Here is a 23,009-nt window from a genome sequence, read left to right as displayed (position 1 = left end):
TGATAGAGTACCAATCGTGGTGTCAACCAGTGTACTCACCATGATAGAGTACCAATCATGGTGTCAACCAGTGTACTCACCATGATGGAGTACCAATCGTGGTGTCAACCAGTGTACTCACCATGATAGAGTACCAATCGTGGTGTCAACCAGTGTACTCACCATGATAGAGTACCAATCATGGTGTCAACCAGTGTACTCACCATGATGGAGTACCAATCAGTAACCATGATAGAGTACCAATCATGGTGTCAACCAGTGTACTCACCATGATGGAGTACCAATCAGTAACCGTGATAGAGTACCAATCATGGTGTCAACCAGTGTACTCATCATGATGGAGTACCAATCAGTGCTCGTCACTAACTTACAGAGGGGGGTGGGGGACACTTTCGCCGATGAGACATCAGTGTGAGCCGCCACACATTTGACACCAGTGGAGGTGTTGACAGTAGCACGACGATGATGATGATGATGGGGCGGTGTTTTCACGCTTTGTGGATTGTCAGGGGCCGCACTAAAGGCCACCAGGGGCCGTGAGTGGCCCACGGGCCTCGCGATGAAGAACGCTGCGATAGACCAACACACAGTGTCTCTTCATCGGCTGCTGATGAGGCCCTGTTTGTCAAAACCGGTCCACAGTTTGCTTCGATTGAATCAATGTTGTTGAAAACGATGCACTCCTCTCCAGAAGACCGTGAGCCGATGAGTTGTGTAACGAATACTTGGAGAGACACGTGTGAATGAGACACTGTCAACTTAGCTATGTTCTTACTTATATTCTCCACGGGAACGCTGATTATTTTGTGCTATTGTTTGCACCCTCCTACAATGATCATCATCATCATCATCCCTCCAGGGCAGATACAACGATTGGCACTCACTTTGTGGGACGTGAGCAGTGGTCACATTTGGGAATGTTGGGATTTCCACCACTCGTGTAATTGCCACCAAGGGCCTGGAGTGGAAACCAAAGGAGGGGGAAACCCGCCCCGAGAGAGGACGTGCAACACGGAGATGGAACGATGGAATCAGCTCGTGCGTAGCTGCTGGGTGGATTGCTACATCGCAGGACGATGGGAGATGGCAAAAAGCTTGGGGAGGGGCCTTCATCTAGCAGTGGATTGATCATGTCTGACGATGAACGTGTAAATGCAGTGCGGTTGATGAAGGCTATGCGTGTAAGCATGAACTTCTTTCACACCATACGTAGCCAACCGCGCTAATCGGAGGTTGCGGCGGCGGGCGGGGGGGGGTCACAACAATCCAAAGACAAAAAGCAGTTCGAAAGTTTCGCAATCTGACGTCGGAAGGAAGAGCGTTCCAGACGGCCACGGAGGAGCGCGTGAAAACGTTCCGCCGCTGCTTCTAATGCGATGATGGCCGGAGTTCCCATGAAGGTTTACGCTCCTTTTCACGACGATCAGCGAGGTGGTCGTGTGTGGCTCATGCGTGGACGAGCGCTTTTGCGTGTGACGAGTTGCGACGCCCTTTTCATGGCCTCGGAAAAGCCACTTTTGGGGAGGGGGGCCAGGGACTTGTTCACATCAAGAGCCATGAGGTTGCCACTACCCCTTGTTGCCCTGTCTTCTTGGGTTTTTTTGTTTCTTATGCAACATGTAGTTGACAGGCTAGCATGTTCTACCTATAAAGGGCGGTTTGGCAACGAGAAGATAAAATGTCTCTCATTATTTTTTCAAAAACAGGAAATGCACGTCTAGAAAGCGCGTTGTAAGACTCAGGGATTTCCCACAGACTGTGCTAGAAAAAAAAACCGAAATCTGTAAACATTCAAGCAAATCGCTCCTATTTATAACCAACGGGGCTGCGTATTATATACTGCTTCGTAAATCTAAGGAATGTACATGACGTGCATTCATTATCGTGTGGATTGTATCCGATTACTCTGGTGGATTTCCCTCACATACGAAACGCTCAATAAAGAATCGGCCAAAACCTGACTCCTGGAAAGGAAGCTTGAGACGCAATGACGCTTTTAAGTGAACATAACTCATTAGCACAGGCAAAGATCACCTGCTTTGCCACAGAGACTGTTGTGAAAGCGCTGCTAGTGTGCACCCAAGTCGTATTAAGGTCACATGGCGAGGGGTTGTGGTCAATGCCACATACACCCACCTTCGTCTCCCCACGGTGCTATTACTGCCACCATGCCAGGTCAGGGTACAACTCAGTGTAGGCTGAGTAGACCTAGGAAAAGTTGCAAAAGCTACGTTTAGATACCAGTTGCCACTAGTGTTGTGCATCATGGTTAAGAACCGAACTCGGAGAATGAAATGAAATAGAATGGAGGAAAAAAAAGCTCGGGCAGTATAAGAATGAAATTGTACTCCAGCTGTCCAAGCAAACAGACTCCCAATGATGTTGTTTGAACATAGCGACACATCACACTTGCAAGTACTGCACTCCATGGGCATCAATGGGATGCCCTCTAGTGTGGTGTGAGTGAATCATATCATAGCCACGCCTGTTGAAACACATTCCTGCGGAGGGAGCTGGTAGGAACGTTGGGTTGCTCGGTCAATGGCCAGGGTCAACAGCGGCGTGGTGTATTCCGCAAATATGGCCGACTGTGAGGGCGGGCACAAGCCGGCGTGAGTAGGTTAAACGTTGAGTTTTATAAGGGCACCACGGGGTGACCAGCCCCTCCCCACCCAGCCCCACCCCCCACCCAGCCCCTTTCCACCCTCCCACCCAGCCCCTCCCCACTCAGCCCCTCCCCACCCCACCCAGCCCCTCCCTCCCCACCCAGCCCCACCCCCCACCCAGCCCCTCTCGACCCTCCCCACCCAGCCCCTCCCCACTCAGCCCCTCCCCACCCCACCCAGCCCCTCCTTCCCCACCCAGCCCCACCCCTCCCATTTTTGGATGCACGACAGACGGACACAATAATCCCCTGTGGGCTGATGGAATCAGGTGGATCCTACCAGTAAAACATTTCACGTCTTCTTCCAGGGCAGTTAGTTCTCCGTAGAAGCAACATCACGGAGTTGTTGGCATGTGGACTGGAAATTCCAGGATATTTCTTCTCCTTATGACGGGACTAGTGTCGAAAACAATAGAGGACGATACACCGAATTCTGATACACAAACATGAAAACATTTACAATTGTCCAAAGTCTATTTTTATTGATTTGTATTATAATTAATACACCAAGACCTTACCGAATGTACAAGGCGCTGGCCCGTCATCAACAGGCTATCGAGGGATTTCAAGGAACGCTTTGTGCGACGCTGTAGTTGGCATGTTCAAGCGGGTGACTGAATGGTCGGAAGCTCAAATCCCAAAACAAAGCCCGTCGTCTCTCGGGTAGGGTAAAGAAAGACGCGATTGTTTTGTGGAGAAGCCAACAGTGGTGGTCCAGAGGGATGAAAGTGCCTCTCCCATATAAATGTGAGATTCATGACGCTGGTTCAGGGCCACCAACAGAGACGAGCACCATCGAGGTGTTCATTAGAGCAGACATAACCTCCACTGGGCAGAAAGTAACATTTCATACTTAACAGGTCCCTGCGGGGTGGGCTGGTAGGAACGAACAAATGAATGGCTATAATAAAATGAAATGGCGGGAGTACGATACGAAGGGAGAGCGTGAGGCCTAGTTCTAGGCTTTAGGCCTAGCTGTAGGCTTTAGGCCGCTGTGAGTTAATTTTTAATTTAAATGTTTTAATTAAAAGCTATCTCAGGGAATTATAAGGGAATGTTACACTTGTTTAGCCAGGAAAGCCTCACTGAGTCTAAAGGTTTTTGTAGGGTCCTGCCAAGTGTTTGCAGTAGGGGGCGATGTTGCTACACCTAATCGGACATCGGACGGACGGACGGACGATATAATCTATTGTAGGCTGGTTCACTTCGTTCCTACCAGTAACAAATAAATCACCCCCCCCCCCCTGATAAATTTAAATACCCTTAATAATAACGATAAAGATCGTAACGACTATAAAACAAGTGGTATATGTTAAACTATTTGGACACTGATTAAAGGTGTTTCCCTGCTCATACAATTGTTGGGTGGCACGCATCTCTGTTGACAGCCAAGAGTGGTGGAAATTCCACATTCCTACAGAGATGATGGACTTCAATTGTGGCTGTATTGTTAATCAATTCAATGTCAGTTTGCTAAGCAAACAACACTCTTTGCAGATAACTGATGCTCCTCCGCGTGTGGCTAAGACACCACTGAAGAGGCTTCAGCAGTAAGTAGTGTGCATGTGGTGAAACGCAAAATAGTTCATCACATAACCGACCACTCGCCCCATGACACACCGACGCAGGCCGTACATCAAGCGACTCCCTATGCCATCGAATATATTCTCAGACTAAACGTACAGTTAGAATGTTTGGCCAGCCACTCTTCAAAGGCCATACGAAAGAAAGAGCGGTATTGTAATAACATCATCTTCTGGGGGCGTCCCCCCTACCGATGGTGCGATGTCTCACTGGCCTGCCACGAGAGGCGCGGATGGACGTTTCTTCATCTCGTGCCGCTACGCTAACGGAGGCACGGCCGCAACATGATTGAGACACAAACTACAGAATGTGATGATGGGGCATGGACAAAGGGAGGTGGGGAGGGGGGGTTAAACAGCCACACCAAGGCATCCATCCAAAGCGAACGTTATTTTTTTTAAAGCAGCGGTCGGAAGGATTAACGCCAACCCACTGAATTTAGAAGAACCGACAAAATACGATTTTAGACACCAAAACGATTCCTCAGTGACGTATTTCCCTGCTGTTGTACGGCCCACAAAGCTGTTGTGTTTTAAACAGGTGTTCTCACGTGGACTCAACCACGTGCAAACATCTGACAGCAGCCAGGTTTTCACGTGCAAACCATGGCAGCTCCATCTCTGTGTTGGGAATGAATTACTTAAATGACACTGAGTATCTGCTCAAATGAGCGTGGGGCCGGTGCTCATCTTCAATGGCAGCCCTGAGCCAGGAGCGGAGATTCCTAATTCCCATGGTGGAGGCCGGTCTAACCATGGGACAACCGCTGTCGACTTCCCTACATTAGATAGCACCTTTAAAAAAAATAACAACCATGAAAGCTCAATGAGGATTGGCCAAGTTGATTCCTGACTGGGATTTGAACGTGTGTCCCTCTGATCGCGAGTCAAAGGCCCTAACCAGGGCGCCACCTGGTGGAGCGAGCCTGGATGAGGCCCTGTTAGACATGACACACAAAACAAACAAACTAAACTATTTTTTTATTTTACCAGGTAAGGCCCACTGAGCTATAGAGCGCTTATTCAGAAGCGACCTTGCCAAAATTGATAGCTCAACGAAGTGGCTTATCATGCGGGGATTTATAGCAGCCAGATACTCTTAAACGCGTGATGTTGATGTGAAGGGGAAAACTGGATGCCCCGAAGAAAAATCCACGCGACCACGGGGAGAACATGCAAACTCCAAACATACAGCAGGCGTCGAGGTCGGGATCGAACCCACAACCTCCTATATACCAGGCGAGGTAGTTAACATCTCCTAGCCACCGCGGCGAGATGTGCACTGGACACAAGGACTCGGAGACGTTTGGACCAGGCCACCCCTTCCGTGAGCATAGCCAGCGCTGGTCGGGTAACTTCTGAAGATGACAACAGCCTCTGGTTACGAATGAAAGTACTTTGTGTTTCAAGAAGTAATATCAAGTAATTCACTGCTTGGTACTTCCAATTTATTTTAATCCGATTAATGGCACGATTGCTTTCAAAATTAACAAAACAGCCTGATTTAAGCACAGAATATCCATAAACAATGTGAATCTTTGTCGCGTGATCTGTGTAGATGTAACGATGCGTCAATGAATACAAATCATTTAGCTCACGATACATGCATTGAATGGTGTGAAAAATGCATTTCTCAATGGGTTCATGTAACCCCTGCAGGTGCTAGAAGCCGCTACATTCCCCCAAAATCATAGCACCGCTTAATGAATCGCATCGCAAACCAGGATTTACAACAAGTCCCTACATCCGAGATGGAGGGGTCACATGACCTGCCCTCACGTTATGCCAAACCGCTCACACGCAATAACCTCCAAATTTATAAACATAAAAGTAAATCTGGTGATTCTGCTAAGTAATGACATCCAAATTCATGGGTTTACTTACGCCTGCTACGTACACGTTCCTCCCCAACATTAAAACACTCGGCACAACCGACACCAGCACTAAAAATAAAACCCCGGTGAAGCTCCGCCATATCACAATTCCCACAATCACCCGCCAAAACGATAACCATGACACGCACCTTGCACCAACAAGGCTGTACATTAAAACAAAAAAGTATAAAACGTACATTTTATATAGTTAACTCTATATACAAAATTACTCCCCCGGGCGATTAACGAAACAAACCCCACCGCTCCCAGGCGCTTGCGAGCGGCTGGCACAGGTGGCGGGTGGCAGAGGAAGTTGTGGATGTGGGAAATGAGGCGTCGTACGCCAAGTGGCGCTTCTCCACATCGCCGTTGGGACATCACCAAGACCACACTGCTTGTGTCGGGGCACACACCAAACCTAATGTCCCGCGCGAACCGTTTCAACCGCGCGGATGGAGCGTGGCCAAGAGATGGAGACACCCAAGTGTTAGGCATCTTGACACGTCATGAAGACCGTCTCGTTTCGTTTAGACCGGTGGTCCTGTAAGAAGCCAATGGATTCTCTGAGCAAACCGACCAGCACGTGGACAAAACCAATGTGCGTACACACACGGACACAGAACCACGTGCATACATACACACGGTAACATAGCACGCACACACACACGAACAAAACCACATACATACACACACGAACAAAACCACGTACACACGGTAACATAGCACGCACACACACGAACAAAACCACATACATACACACACGAACAAAACCACGTACACACGGTAACATAGCACGCACACACACACGAACAAAACCACATACATACACACACGAACAAAACCACGTACACACGGTAACATAGCACGCACACACACACGAACAAAACCACATACATACACACACGAACAAAACCACGTACACACGGTAACATAGCACGCACACACACGAACAAAACCACATACATACACACACGAACAAAACCACGTACACACGGTAACATAGCACGCACACACACACGAACAAAACCACATACATACACACACGAACAAAACCACGTACACACGGTAACATAACACACACACATTAGTATTGTGAAACGTTCTGTTAGCCTTCTTAGATCGAGCTTAACACAGCACACCTTCAACCCTGTCCCAACTCTTATCCTTAGTATCACATCAACGCTTACCCAACAGATCAAACTTTATTTATAAAACTGACCATATTCCTAACCATCACAGATTAATCCTAAAATTAAGCCTACTCTTACTCTAACGATAGTCCTACCCCTAATACCATCTTTAAAATGACCCTATCCCTAACCTTGTCAAAAGCTCTATCCTCACCCTCTCTAATAATGGCATTAATCATATCGTGCAGCAAATCTCACACACTTTCCCTATCCCCCAACCATAATCCTACCTTTAACCAGAATCGCCCTATGCACTCACACTAACCATATGTATAAACGTACCATTAATTCTACCGCTAGCCATAACAATAGCCCTTGCATGAGCCCCCTAACCCTAAGTCTAGCACAGTCGAGGGTTCATCAAACTTCAAATATATTGGTGCCGCCAGTTTTTCTCTCTCTCTCTCTCCATTCCAGTGCGAATGCGGGTTACGTGGAAGCCTGCACCAGATAACCAATGCTCACGGCAAAGCGTCTGCTGGGATGTGCCAAAAACAAAGGCTTTGCAAACGTAGGGAGGATTATTCGGCGAGCGCGGTAAAATCCGCATCGCAAATACCGGCATTTTTGTCGTCCTTTCCCTGCACATCCGATTAGCACGGTTGGCTACGTACGGTGGTTAAGAAGTTCAACATTGTGCCGGGCTCACAACTCTTGAGTGCATCCTCAGGCAGGTCGTGTTCACGCCCTTTATCAATCCACTGCTGGATGAAGGCCTCCCCACACGCCCTGTTGGTCGTGGGAGGTTTCTTTGACCATTTTTCTTTACCGCACTTGTCAAGAGTGCTGGGGTTGAACGAGGGGAGGGGAGGAGAGGGTGGAGGGCCACGGAATGGTTCCGAAATCGCTCGACGGTTACCGGTGTTCGCGATTCGCCTGGTTCACAGGGAGACGCGCGCAAAACCGCCGCGTCATCGCCCCACTCCCCGATGATCAACGATTCGATGTTGACCACAACCAGTCGTGACAGCTGTTCATGTCAAGTTGCAAACCGCAGAAAGGCCCCCTAATCTTGGAGATAATTTCCTAGGCCATGGTCTGGGATGTCCAACAACGATGTGAAATTTTGTTAAGGTCCACACTTCATTGCGTGCGATGGTGTATTGGAGGTGACAGTGATGTGATGACACGCTTGTACTTAACTCAAAAATCTTTATTTTGTCATTTAGCCTCATGATTGCGTCAGACAGCCCGGGACGCAGCATATTTGCATACGTACAAGATAAGAGCTGTTCTGTCATTGCGTTGCAGCTTCCCTAATAATTATTTCTGCAAAAAAGATAACCAACCACTAGAAATTATTAATAATATATATGTTTTAGACGAAAACACTTCTAATAATGTATAGTTTTCTTCTTGTAAAACTGGCCGGCGATAAGCCTTCACAGAACCCTGTTAACTAAAACCGGGGTAAAGGACGTAAACAAAAAAAAGGAAATTTTCATGAATTAATCCACGGTCATCGCGCTCATCGCATTCGATTCACAACGAAGGTTTATGAATAGCAGTGCAAAAAAATGATTCCCCATAAGCTTGTTCCGTGTCAAATCCTGAGGTCTTGGAAGCCACTCGGCGTGACGCGGTGCTCAAGCACGCGGGTTCAAATCAGGGTCGCATGTCGACACGGTCCACCATCATCATCATCATCCACTATGGGTAGATAAAACGAGAAGTCATCCTATGGCGAGACTGGCCCCTTGCGGTGGAAACGTGGAATTTCCACTGCTGGCTCGGAATCGCAGACGGAGATCAGCGCCACCCAAATGCTCGTGTTAAGCGGTGGCTTATCACGACGGCGTCTTCCGAAAATTGCACAAGTACATCCCTATGGCTCTGCCTAACTGATGATTCATAACAACAGCAAAACCCGCGTGTGGCGGTCATACTGGACACTTGATGTTCCTCATTGGTTATTGGTTAAGGCTAGGGTTATCATTTCCAGCTGACGCAATAAAAACAATTAAACATGACAACAATAACAAAGTCGGCATCTAAAAAGAAAAATCCCCATCATTTCGTGTTTTGTTTCACTTAAAACACTCGGAATGCTGTGGCTAAAGTCCCGGATTAATTTGTTGGGCCAACGGGGCAGCGCGTATTTTTTTGAAATAGAAATGCGCAATCAATTCCTACTCGTGTAACGGTTGTATGTACACACACGTTACACGTACGCACGCACGCAAGAATGCATGTATGTATGTACACGAGCGCACGTGCGCGGACGCAAGTGCGTGCATGCACACACGAGAAGGTAGATCACACACATACACGCACGCTAGGATATAGACACACACGTACACGCGCATGCAATATACATATGTACATAGTACACGTGCACCCACACACACACACACGTGCAGTGCATAGTACACATGCATTTCACACACACGCATACACGTGGCGCACACACAAATATCAGATACACACACACATACATACTAAGTACATACATACACATGTATTTAACACACATACACGTGCTGCGTACACGTACAAATGGGTACCGCACACACCTACACACATACATGTAATAAACAAAGATATTTAAAGATGCCTCATGAAGTCTACACATGCTATTGAGACAAGTACTGTTAGCGAGCACCTATGAAGGCGGTCACAGCACATGAGTGGGTTGTGTGGCGAGCACCATGCCTAGCCACCTTTGTCTCCCAAGTGGTGATGTTTACACATCAGGTACTCATTTGAGGCTGAGTAGACCTTCGGGGACGCCCAGTACCAGTTCAGATAATCGTCACTGTGGTGTTGGCCAGAATCAAACTCGAGTCGCCGGGTTCGTAGCGCAACACGCTAACCGTTACGTTACCACTCCCCCACACGCACACAAACATGCCTGCACACACACACATACACGTGTAGTAGTACAACAAAGACACACACACACACATAGAAGCACGTACTAAAACAGACACACGTACATAGACACACACGTACACACCCACATACTTACTGCATACACGCACACACACACGCACGCACGCACACACACGCACGCACGCACACACACGCACGACCCGTCGTTGCTCAGTGCTGATGTCCCAGCGACAGAACGAGCGGCAGGAGGCAGCCGCTCACCAGCACCGCCAGCTCCACCTTGCTCAGCGCCGGCCCGGCCGCGGGGCCCCCTCCCGCTCCCCCCGTCGCTCCCGCCGCCCCGGGGCCCCCCCCGGGAGCCGACCCCCCCCCATCCGGGCGGTGGCTGTGGCCAGCGCCGCCCACCTCCGGCAGAACGTGCACCGTGGCCACGTAGAGGAAGGTCCCCGCCGAGAAGAGCATGGCCACCCCCGTGGCATCCACGGTGGACGCGGACTCCTTGCCACTCTGTGTGCGACAGAGGGTGGCGGTTGCACCTGCACCCTCGCCAAGCCCAACAACACAACATGCCCCCCCTGCCCCCCACGAGGTACTTATTTAAGGCTCAGTTGACCTCGGGCAGAGGTCAGCAAAGCTGTGGCTACGGAGCCGCATGCGCCATGGTAGCGAGATTTATGCAGGAGGTCGTGGGTTCGATCCCGACCCTGACGACGCCTGCTGTATATTTGAAGTTTGCATGTTCTCCTACGCTACCCCATGGTGGAGTGGATTTTTCTCTGGGCCCTCCGGTTTTTCCCTCCACGTTTATAATCAACGTGCGTTTAGAGTATTCGGCTGTTATAAGTGTCCACGTGATAAGCCACTTCATTGAGCTATCATTTGTGGCCAGGTCGTGTCTGAAAAGAACAATATAGCTCAGTGGACCTTACCTGGTAACATAAAAAGTTATTTTTTTTTAACAAACTGCTTTCGTGACGTTATTTATTGAGGACTGTCTCGTGATCACGTGCATTGGCGACTCTTGAAAATTTCAGATTTTTGTTTACCGAATTCGAAAAAAATGGCTCTTCTTGTTATTTGGTTGCCAACCGTTACAGATATCACTCGCCACTTACGTTCGCCATCGCTGGGAATTTAACTCAGCCGCCAACTCGTCACTAGTACAGCACACCGGTGTGTTGGAGAGCCAAGCCACAACATTTACAATCTGAGCACAGCCAGTTTAACACGTAGGCTTTTCGTGACCAATATCATCCATTATAGAGGTTTGTGGGTTAGATCGCGTAAATATATAAATGTGTCATTAAAATGTTGTGGCTTGGCTCTCCAACACACCGGTGTGCTGTACTAGTGACGAATTGGCAAGTTCTGTTAACGTGACAACCCTTACTAGTTGGCTGTGTCGGGTGGTGGCGGGTTTTAACGACACATTTATATATTTACGCGATCGAACCCAAAAACCTCTATTATGGATATTGGTCGCGAAAGCCTACGTGACAAAGATTATTATCGCTTTCAATTTCCTCAACGTGCCATGGAGGAGCCCGATCTGATCAAACGTGCAACCTTCCAACAACGCGTCGCGCGTCATCGCGCGGAGCCGCGGTTCCGCGTCTCCCACGTCTGGACACTGCCGCGTGGAAGCGGCACGCCGTTACCCGGACCTGGCTGAGGACGAGGAAGGTGACGATGGCGAGGACGGGGGCGGCGAGCGAGAAGACGAGCAAGTGGCGCCGGATGCGGTTCCGCTCCAGTCCCGCGTGCATCAGGAACGAGACCAGGCCAAACGCGGCCGGCGCCTCCACAGACACACGCACAAAGACAAAGATCCCCCCCCCCCGTATAGCCTTCAACAGACCGTTGGGGCAAGTACCCTTAGCGAGTAGCGCCTATGAAGGCCAGGAATGGTACACGAGCGGGTGGGTGGCCGGGACCACGCCCGGCTGCCTTTATCTTCCGTGTCGCGATGTGACACACCGCACCGGGTACTCGTTATGAGGCTGAGTCGATCTAGGGGAGGCCCAGGACCGGTTCAGATAATCGCCACTGGTGTTGGCCGTGAGCAGGAATCCAACTCGCGTCGCCGGGTTCGTAGCGCAGCACACTAAAAGTTACACCACCACTCCCCACAACACACACACGCAGCCTTGTTTTATCCGTTGTTGGATGAAGGTCTCCCCAATGCCGTCGCCATCGCTCACGAGCACTGCGATCGATCTCACTCCTGCACGCAAACTGAGCTCATCTTCAGCGGTGGATCGTCACCAGCGCTTCTCTTCGTTAATCCATCATCATCATCATCATCGCCGCCACCTTAACTCTACCGCCATCTTCATAGATCCATCATCACATTTTTAATGCGTTTTTACTTTGCTTTGTGCTTAATTTTCTTCCCGTGAAATTTTTGGATTTCATTTTTGTACGTGCTCTTATACGCCCCATGTATCCTTTAAGAAAAAAGCCTCGTAGTCAAATAATAAAACAAGTATAAATGATGTAGAAAGACCAAGGTCACCTGTGTAGCCTTACACAGAGACCGCTGGGGAAAGGCTAGCCTGGCACACGAGGAGGTCGTGAGGCCAGAACAGCTGCATTCCTCCCCAATCCATTAAACACTCACTGTTATGGCCTAGCCAATAAAGTTGACGTTTGTTTAACCAGGTAATAACTCAGTTGGCAAAAATAGTTTCATTGGCAAGAGTGTTCTTGGTGGGGGGGGGGGGGGGTCACTCACCAAAATGACAGACAAAGGGGGCAGCCGATGGGCAGTCGAGGGTAGGGAGAACTCACCTTGTGCAACATGATGGCCACGAACACGATGAGCTGAATGGCCGTGCGGGACGTGGAGGCCGCGGCACCCAATGCAACCCCGTCCGCTGGCGTGGGGGACGCGGGGAGATGGAGAGACGCGCAAACACCGTTCACAGTCTCGTACGGGTGCGGCACGTGTGCCGGCCTTTAGTCAAGCCACTGCTGGATTAATTTCAACTTGGAACGCTCCGGCCGCAGTCTTCGCTCGCTCGCTCTCGTATGGAGAGAGAGAGAGAACGACTCGGTGGGACGAGGAGGAACCACGGACAAGCAGGAAGGAAGCCACGCGATGAGCCGGCGCCAGCAACTGCCCAAGGTCTGCGGTCCTCTATATATATGAAGGTGTTATCGGATGAGGGCCTCCCCCAACTGCACGGGTTGTGGGAGTTGTTTGACACTACATCACTGAGAGTGTGTATCCATGCAGGCTATTGGGGGTGTTCGTCGACATGAAGCAGTTCCTCTAAGCCAGGTCGGAGTCCACTGAGAGTTTGGGACAGCGAGACTCTTTAATGAAGGTGACCTGTGTTCAACAATGGCTTTGTTTTTAATGTGAGCACATGCATAGCCGCAGACACTGACAAAGCCAATGACAGACTGAAAGGCAGGGAGACAGAAGGACGAACAGAGGAAAGAACATCTGAACAGGTAGACACGCAAACAAAGTGAAGGATAAATGGAAATACAGAAGGAAAGAAAGGGCAGACAGACATAGGCAGACAGGACGGAAAGACAGATGAGATAACATATGAACAGGTATAGAGACAGGACAACAACAACCCCCACTTGCCACGAAGTGGCAGTGATGTCACCATGGCGCTTGTAGCTGGCTATTTGCACTTTAAGGCCATGTGAACTCCCGCTGGCAGGTCACGGGACAGACCCAGGTGCCATGGGTCGACTGACCGAGATAACTGGCTGATGCACCACCTGTGCCCCCTACTGTGCCAACTTGCTGTGTTTTAACCGGCCGACGCTCCACTCGTTGTTGCGAGCGTCGCTGCTCCGCCCTCCATTGTTGCTGGAGAGCGTCTGCCTCCAACTGCCCAGTAGCGTCCTTCACGAGCCTCCTCCACAGAGGTCGATCTTGACACCGCTGGTACAAGTTACTAGCAAGTCCACTCAGCTCCATAACCTCTCATAACACATCACTCCATCTCTTCTCTAGCCTGTGCCATGCCCGTTTATAACCCTCTATCTGGCCAAACAAAGGCTGTTTGGGCATGCGGTGGCTGGGCAGGACAGGACGCACAGATAGACAGATACAAACAATGGACGGTCACAGACAGAAAGGACAGGCAGGTGGACACATGGACCAAGAGAGAGATGTAGAGACAGAGGCTCTGATCTTCCTACCTGCAGCATGAACCACCAAGCCCAGTGTCGTCGTCATCTTAGAGTTTGCAGCTCGGCCCGCTTCTGTGTCTGCACGCATACACACACACACAGCACATACACGTTCATCTTCTTGGTTCTTTCGGTAAAGTGACGTAGAATGGAAATAATAAAATAATAAAAATAAAACATAATTAAATAATTCTCACGACGTTTCGGCCACAACGCAAGCAGCTGTCCTCAGGTGAAGAACAGGTCTGTCAGAAAGACAGTGTCTGACCACACAAACAAAGATCCCCTGTATAGCCTGAACAGACTGTTGGGGCAAATGCTATAAGCGAGCACCTATGAAGGCTGGCACGGCACACGACGGGTTTGGTGGAGAAGACCACGCTCGGCCGCCTTTGTCTTCTCAGCGGTGATGTTTACACACCGCACCAGATACTCATTTGAGGCTAAGTCGTCCTAGGGGAGGCCCATGACCGGTTCAGTTAATCATCACTGGTGTTGGCTGTGAGCAGGAATCGAACTCGGGTGGCCTGGTTCGTAGCACAACGCGCTAACCGCTGCACGACCGCTCCCCCTCAGACAGACCACACACAACCATGCATACACGCACAAACACGCGGGGCGTACACACGCAGAATAAGTTGGAATGTGATGGTGACCGAGCGTGTCTGATGGGTGAAACGTGGATTAGAGGCGGTGGGTAATGGGGCACGTGCGTGAAGTGGTGAAATGGGCATGAATGAGGGTAGGTGAAGGGTGCTAGGGGCAGAGGTGGCCCCCGGATAGTTGAGCTGATGGAGGAGCACAGTGTCGGGCTGGGGGAGAGATGTGGTTCGGTGCACATGGGAAGCGAGACCTCGGAACCGGGTCAGGACTTAGGGTCGTCGGAAGAAAATGACTGGCGGGCTGGGAGTCGGTTAGAGGTGGGCGAAGGAACCGATAGCGGTGGAGGCAGTGGAAGAGAAACATCAATAGAGAAGAGGGCCGAGCGATAGATGGAAAGCGAGAGTGAGAGTCTGATGTGGAGTGGGAGTTTGTTCCAGCACAACGGGGCAAGGAGAGAGAAAGAACGAAAGCGAGACTGGTCGCAATGAGTTGATGGAACAGTGAGAAAACGTGAATATTGTGATCGAAGGGGGCGTGAAGGGACATACAAACATGAGAGAAGAGAGGTAGGGCGGGGCAAGACCGTGCAAAGCTTTGGATACTCTAGGGTGAGGAATTTAAAAAGACAGCGGTGATGGACGGGAAGCCAGTGAAGTTGTTGAAGAAGAGGAGAGCGGTGAGGTGTGTGTGGAAGGTTGAGCACAGCGCGTGCAGCTGCGTGTTGGATGTGTTGGAGAGGGATACAGTAAAACCTTGGATTGCGAGTAACTTGGTCTGCCAGTGTTTTGCAAGAAGAGCAAATTTTTAAAATAAATATTAATTTGATAAACGAGCGAGGTCTTGCAATACGAGTCGTACGTGTAGACGCTTTGTCTGCCGAGCGTCACGTGATCACAACTCATATACGAGTGCTTTGATATACGAGTGCTTTGGATTACAAGCATGTATCCGGAACGCATTATGCTCGCAATCCAAGGTTTTACTGTAAAGGCATAAGCACAGAAACCGACCAGGAGTGAGTTGCAGTAATCCAGACAAGTGAGGTCGCCATTTTTAAAAAGGCCCAAGTAATCGACCGCGAAAACAACCGGTCCATTACAACTGTCAGTCGATTCATCATGGACTTCTAACCCTTTGGCACCCCGTCGCTGCTGTTATTGAGGATGCGGTGCGCGCGTACACGTACCGTCCTGCGTGTGCATGTGCGAGCTGCCGATCTGATCGATGAGCAGCATGAAGACAAAGCCGAGGACGAGGGACACGCCGATGTAGGCGTGCAGCTCCGCGTGGCCATCCGCGTGCCCCTCGGCGTGCCCCTCCGCGTGGGCCTCGGCCGCCGCCGCCACCGCCGCCGCCACAGGTCCCGCGGCTCCCACCGCGGCCTCGTGCGAGCGCTCCTTGGCACCCTGCGTGACGTGTGAGTGGGCGTCTCGTAGCGCGAGAGGGGGGACACGGGGGGCACAATGGGGATAAAAAGACACTGGTGGTGAGCCAAAGAACTGCGGGTGCGCGAGAGACAGGTGAGTTACGCAGCCGTGAGTGTGTTAGGCTCCTGCTGTTGTGGAGTGACTCATGCAGCCAGCTATGGCTACAGGGTTTGGTGGTACATGTTGTTTATGTCGTTTATTGTGAAATTTCGGTCACAGTTCCTATGATCACTGTTACATTGCTTATGGCTTTATTTTGGTGATTTCGAAAAGTTGTTTGGTTTGGCCATGTTTGTTTGTTGTAGTACGGAGTTAGAATGATGGCCTTAATCTAAGTTGTCTTGTGGTTGTTGTTGTTGTTTGACTTGCATCCCACTGGGATTTTTGCACAGCGTTGGTGTACGGTGCTTTTTTTCTGGAAGACTTTTTTTCTGGATTTTTCTGTTTGCGCATAGTCACTTTAAGATTTTATTTCGATTTAAAGCTTTCGTGACTGCAGGGATGCATCTTCTTGGTTCTTTCGGTAAAGTCACGTAGAAGGGAAGTAATAAAATAATAAAACATAATAAAATAATTCTCACGACGTTTCGGCCACAACGCAAGCAGCAGTCTTCAGGTGAAGAACAGGTCTGTCAAGTAGACAGAGTCTGAATGGCACGCTCCAGACTTGGAGCGACTATTTATGCTTTTGTCAAGACGCTCTTCGCCCCTCCATCCCAGCATAAATAGTCGCTCCAAGCCTGGAGCATGCCATTCAGACTCTGTCTACTTGACAGACCTGCTCTCCACCTGAAGACGGCTGCTTGCGTTGTGGCCGAAACGTCGTGAGAATAATTTTATTATGTTTTATTTGTATTATTTTATTACTTCCCTTCTACGTGACTTTACCGAAAGAATCAAGAAGATGAATCACTTTAAGATGTTTTCTTGTTCATGTTTTTGTTATTTTTTTGTTGCGGTTGCACCCCAAGAGCCGAATGGCTCACAGGGCTATACCAAATAAATGAAACTGAGTGCTACGCGCAGGCAAGTGCGCTCGACAGGTGTGCCACGCACGTGCCTGTGCGTTAACATAGCGTTGACGGTATCTGTATTTGTACATCAGGAGTGGTGGTGCAGTATTGTTCACGTGGCCTCAAAGTGCACCTGGCTTGGCATAGGTGCCGTGGTGACGTCACCATCACTTAGTGGCAAATGGCAGGTATTGGTGTCGTGGTTTGTGCACTGCGCTACAACCTTGGCGATCTGGGTCAATGATTAGCAAATGGGGAGACAAAAGCAGCTCGGCAGGCATGGCTCTGTCCACACCACCATGCTGTGTGCCCACGAGGTGTTCACTATCACCTGGGGCTTAATTTAAGTTGGGTTAGCGACTCTGAAAATATATTCCACACCAGTCACGCCACCTAATTAAGAGGCCTAGTTTCTCCTCTACGCCCCAACCTCCAGAACCACTCCAGTTTACCAGCAACCCAGGAAACATTTCACGAGAAAATAAGCCCCTGCCAACGGCACTTTAGCCCTTGCCCAGACGGTATGGACCACTTAACGGGCCATCGTGTTGGTAGATACCGTGTAGCGCATCCTCGTACAAAGCGTGCACGCCTTCGGGAATGATGACGGCGAGTGCCGTGCCGCACAGAAGACCTGCTCCCAACAGTGTCACCAGCTTCAGTTTCTCCTGCGGGCGGATATACATTGCAGACACCGCACGTTCAGCCATGCTTAGTGAGCACCTGTTAAAAAGTAGCTTTCGGATAAAGGTCGAGTGAAAATGTCTTTCTGCTGAAATAAATATGAAAATAATGTAATTTTCTCCATTGGTGGCACCGAGCCAATGGTGGAAATTCCACATTCCTTTGGTGGGAGCAAGTATTTAGGATTGCTGTTGATGGTTTTAGCTCGGCATGATCTCCTATCTCCATCTTCGCAACATCTCCCACATCCGCAACTTTCCCTATCCTAGTTGCCACCAAGATTGTTATGCTTCCCGGCATAAACGCTTTTACACCGACATGAATTTACATTGACAGACAGAAAGTGGAACACATGGATCAGTGAACAAATACAAATAAGATACAATATTGAAAAAGGAGGCTTGGGCAGGACCCCTCGCTGGAAAAAACGAATGATGGAGCGGCAGCCAAAGAAGGAAACGCGCCCGATAGGACGTGCACAGCAGAGATGGAGCGATGAAATAAGTTTCGATTTAAAGCTTTCGTGACTGCAGGGATTCATCTTCTTGGTTCTTTCGGTACAGAAAGAACCAAGAAGATGCATCAGGTCTGTCGGACAGACCTGTTCTTCACCTGAGGACGGCTGCTTGCGTTGTGGCCGAAACGTCGTGAGAATAATTTTATTATGTTTCATTTGCATTATTTTATTATTTCCCTTCTACGTGACTTTACCGAAAGAACCAAGAAGATGATTAAATAAGCTTGTGTTGTGTGCAGGTGCTCGGTGGATTATAATGCAGGATTGTGACAGATGGTGACGGTTTGCTGAGGCCATCATCCTGCAGTGAACTGATCGTGGCTGCTGATGATGAGATTGTTGTGTATTATTGATGCCTGTAAAGTATGCGTGTGAGATACACACCTCAGACAGGCTGATAGCGAGGGGAATGCTCCCAGCCACGTAGCACCCAACCAGCATGGCCAGGGACAGCAGGGAGACGCCCGCCAGCTCATCCATGATGACTCACAGCAGCAGCAGCACCACCACGTCTACACACTGCACACTTTACCGCTCTACCCACCACACTGCACACAGCACAAGCCGCACTAGTCAAGCATATTACACAGCAAACAACATCATGCTGCACATGCATACATGCCACACTGGAAGGCACAAGGAACTCTATAATCACACCATGCTACATTCACGCACGCCACACCACCCACTGCATCACTGTGCACTGCACAAGCATGTGCAGCATAATAGCCACGTTAATGACACACACTACACTGCACAGCAACAAGGATACTCCACGCGTGGATGAAGCACATACCTCAACAAAACCACTCTGCCACTTCATCCTGCACAAGGACACAACATTGTATTCAAGCACAGAGAGCACTGCACCAAACTTCCCCATTACAAGCACAGACCACATTAGACCAGCACGCACTACATTACATTACTGGAGTGGACTCCATACCGCACTCCACAATAACAAGGACACTCCACTATAGCACACACACACAGTATACTACTGTATCACACGTCACATTACTCAATGGAGCACAGGCACACACCATTCTACTACTCAGAACCACTCCCACAGCATACAAGCCAAAGCGCCAAAGGACATACTTCCCGACCACAATAAAGCACTAAACTCTCTAGGCCCCTTTATACTTGGGGTTTAGAGTTTAAGTGTTGTAATTTAGGATTACGGTGTATGGTTATGGGTTAGAATGTATTGTTAGGTTCAAGGGGTTTGGTGTTAGGTTTAGCGGTTTAAAACGAGGGGGTTTAGGGTCAGGGGTTTATAGTTTGGAGTTTTGGGGTAGGGATTAAGAGTTTTGAGTTAGGGTTTAATGTTAGGGGTTAGGTCTTAGGATTTAGAGTTAAGGGGCAAGGGTTAGAATTTAGCAGTTAGGCGTTAGGTTTATGGTTGTGTTACGGTTCATGGGTTGGGGTTTGGGGATGAGGAGTTAAAGGATTAGGGGTCAGGTCAGGTGCCAGAGACATAAGTGTTACCTAAGAATTCTCAGCCCTCTCCGAGCCTCACACCACGTCGAGAAGAAACCCTGAACACAATCTCAGCAGAGTGATCGCAACCGCACCGAACCATTCCCGGCAAGGCGCCCACGACACGAATGAAGCCGACCGACAGGAACCGACAGGAACCAACGTGAACCGCACCGAACCCATCGGAACCGGAAAAATCCTCCTGACGAAACCACACACTCTCGGACAAATACATGATGATCAAAACGCACTGTGAGAAGCACCAACACAACCACACCAACACAACAACACCAAACACAACCACACTAACCACAGCCACACCAACACAACCACACCAACCACAGCCACACGAACCACAACCGAACCAACACAACCACACCAACACCACCACACAACCACACCAACCACAGCCACACGAACCACAACCACACCACCACACAACCACACCAACCACAGCCACACGAACCACAACCACACCAACACAACCACACCAACACAACCACACCAACCACACCAACCCAACCACACCAACACAATCACACCAACACAACCACACGAACCACACCAACCCAACCACACCAACACAACCACACCAACCCAACCACACCAACACAACCACACCAACACAACCGCACGAACACAACCACACGAACCACAACCACACCAACACAACCACACGAACCACAACCACACGAACCACAACCACACGAACCACACCAACACAACTACACCAACAACAACCACACCAACCACAATCGCACGAACACAACCACAAGAACCACAACCACACAAACACAACCGCACGAACCACAACCACACCAACAACCACACCAACACAACCACACCAACACAACAACCACAAACACCACAACCGCACCAACACAACCACACCAACACAACACACAACCACACCAACAACAGCCACACCAACACAACCACACCAACACAACCACACCAACACAGCCACACCAACCACAGCCACACGAACCACAACCACACCAACACAACCACACCAACACAACCACACCAACACAACCACACCAACACAGCCACACCAAACACAGCCACACGAACCACAACCACACCAACACAACCACACGAACCACAACAACACAACCACACCATTACAACCACACCAAACACAATCACACCAAACACAACCACACTCATGAAACACTCAATCCAACCGCACCAACGTAAACCACACGAAACACAACCCACGCCAATGTTACCGCAACATCACCTTACTACACACACACAATTGAAAAATATGTATATTTAAAGGTTAGTTTGGTATAGCGCCGTTCATGCAAACTGCATCTCACGATCGCTGCGGAACCGCAGGCAAGCTGGAAGGCTCCCAGGCGGCGAGCGGGCGTCAATAATTGCTCTGAAGTTGTCCAAGTACTCAGATGTCTTCACGTTGGAGGCCATCTGAGCACCCGGAGAAAACCCCTCGGCACGCGAGGGGACAACGCTCTATCCCATATCAGAAGGTGCAGCTGATGTCAGTCCCAGCCTTGGCTGTTGCTGCATTCTACCGGCGAGCGAGGGGTCAATGTGTGGCTCCCCACCCACGCAAAACGTCCGTGTGTGATCCATCAACCCTCGCCTCCGTAGCGCCGATGCGCGATTCGGGGGGTCGGGCAGGTAGCGATCTCAGCACGTATCTCACCAATAGCAACAACTACGTTCCAGCGACGGCGCCTGTGCCGGGCTAGGTGCACCACTTTGAGGCTGCCGCGCAAAGTGGTCGAAGTCTCGATTACAAGAGAAACACGGGGCAGACCCAGCAGGTGCAACATGGGTTGGCCGACTGAGAGATGATCTGGAGATGCACGGCCACTTGTACACCCACCCCCCCAACAACGCACGGACACAACAACAAGCGCCATTCGCCACTAAGTGGCGTGACGTCACCACGACGCTTGTGCCAGGCCACGTGCACCTTGAGACTACCACGTGAAGTTTCGAACGCCCGCTGGCAGGAGGTCACGGGGCAGACCCAGCAGGTGCCCCGGGTCGACTGACCGAGATGACCGAGATCGCACCAACACACAGGGACTCACATCCGCGACGCCGACGAACCCGGCTGCGTCTTCACTCGCTGCTCGCCATGCCTGCTGCTGCTGCCTCCCCTTGCGCCTTTATCAATCCTTGCCACTCCCTTGTTGTTGTTTCTCCTCCTCCTCGTCGCCGTCGTTGTTCAGCAGCAACGAGATCACGGTTGGATCCCGGGTCAAGGCTACACGTCCACAGCCACCACCACCTCCTTCATCATCATCAAGGCAACCGTTGACCAACCCCCACCCCCTTCACCCCTCGTACGTGGCTCACGTGATGCTCCCGGCGGCCATCTTGGTGAAGGAAACGCAACCGCATCACCCCTCTGCGGGTCTCTGTTAGATGACGTCTTCCACCGCCAAGCTCTTTCGGCTACGCCTTCACCAAGATGGCCGGGGACACGTCGCGGTTTGTCCGTGACGTCATCGCAACCTTCGACTTTTTTGGCACACGCGGTGCGATGACGTCCCCGTAACGTGTTACGTCATCCGCGAAACGACTGGACTCCACAAATCTGGCTGTCGCCTGATGAAGCTCGTTGTAATTACTGGCGAAACGTCGGACTCAGATTGTAAATGTTGTGCTTTGGCTCTCCAACACACCGGTGGTGCTGTACTAGTGACGAATTGGCCATGTTCTGTTTACGTGACAACCCTTACTAGTTGGCTGTCGGGTGGTGGCGGGTTTTAACGACACATTTTATATTTAAGCGATTTAACCCAAAAAAACTATATTATGGATATTGGTCTACCACGTGCTTCCGGTTCCCAAGCGGATAACTTCCGGGTTGCCCCCTCCCTGAGCTCCCTACGCTCGATAACTTCCGGGTTGCCCCCCCCCTCTACCGCCTCCCCCCTGTGCTTCCGGTTCCCAAGTGCGATAACTTCCGGGTTTCTCCCCCCACCCCCCCCCCCATT

The 23,009-nt window shown here is 50.2% G+C and overlaps 1 protein-coding gene across 1 annotated transcript; it reads right to left on the bottom strand.

Moving 5' to 3' along the window:
* Positions 1 to 3,120: 3,120 nt before the first annotated feature.
* Positions 3,121 to 22,320, bottom strand: SLC39A9 (solute carrier family 39 member 9). The gene is made up of 8 exons (XM_078870551.1): positions 22,098 to 22,320; positions 18,931 to 19,094; positions 17,905 to 18,013; positions 16,092 to 16,334; positions 14,312 to 14,380; positions 12,935 to 13,020; positions 11,809 to 11,943; positions 3,121 to 10,651 (listed from the first exon to the last, which is right to left on the bottom strand). Exons 2-8 carry the CDS (start codon positions 19,024 to 19,026, stop codon positions 10,355 to 10,357), a joined length of 1,035 nt encoding a protein of 344 aa, XP_078726677.1. The 5' UTR covers positions 19,027 to 19,094; positions 22,098 to 22,320; the 3' UTR covers positions 3,121 to 10,354.
* Positions 22,321 to 23,009: the final 689 nt, after the last annotated feature.

Source organism: Lampetra fluviatilis, chromosome 30 (genome assembly GCF_964198595.1).
Source record: "Lampetra fluviatilis chromosome 30, kcLamFluv1.1, whole genome shotgun sequence".
In the NCBI taxonomy this organism is placed as follows: domain Eukaryota; kingdom Metazoa; phylum Chordata; class Hyperoartia; order Petromyzontiformes; family Petromyzontidae; genus Lampetra; species Lampetra fluviatilis.
The sequence above is the reverse complement of the archived record's forward strand: the minus strand, read 5'-3'. Positions and strand labels throughout refer to the sequence as shown.

Bases quoted from the DNA above. Each gene is read 5' to 3' on its own strand.
- SLC39A9 (XM_078870551.1), bottom strand. From the start codon at position 19,026: ATGGATGAGCTGGCGGGCGTCTCCCTGCTGTCCCTGGCCATGCTGGTT. The intron at 16,335-17,904 runs GTATCTACCAAC...TCGCGCTACGAG, and splicing joins GTACGAGGATGCGCTACACG to ACGCCCACTCACACGTCACG. The intron at 11,944-12,934 runs GTGAGTTCTCCC...GTGTCTGTGGAG, and splicing joins TGGCCATCATGTTGCACAAG to GCGCCGGCCGCGTTTGGCCT.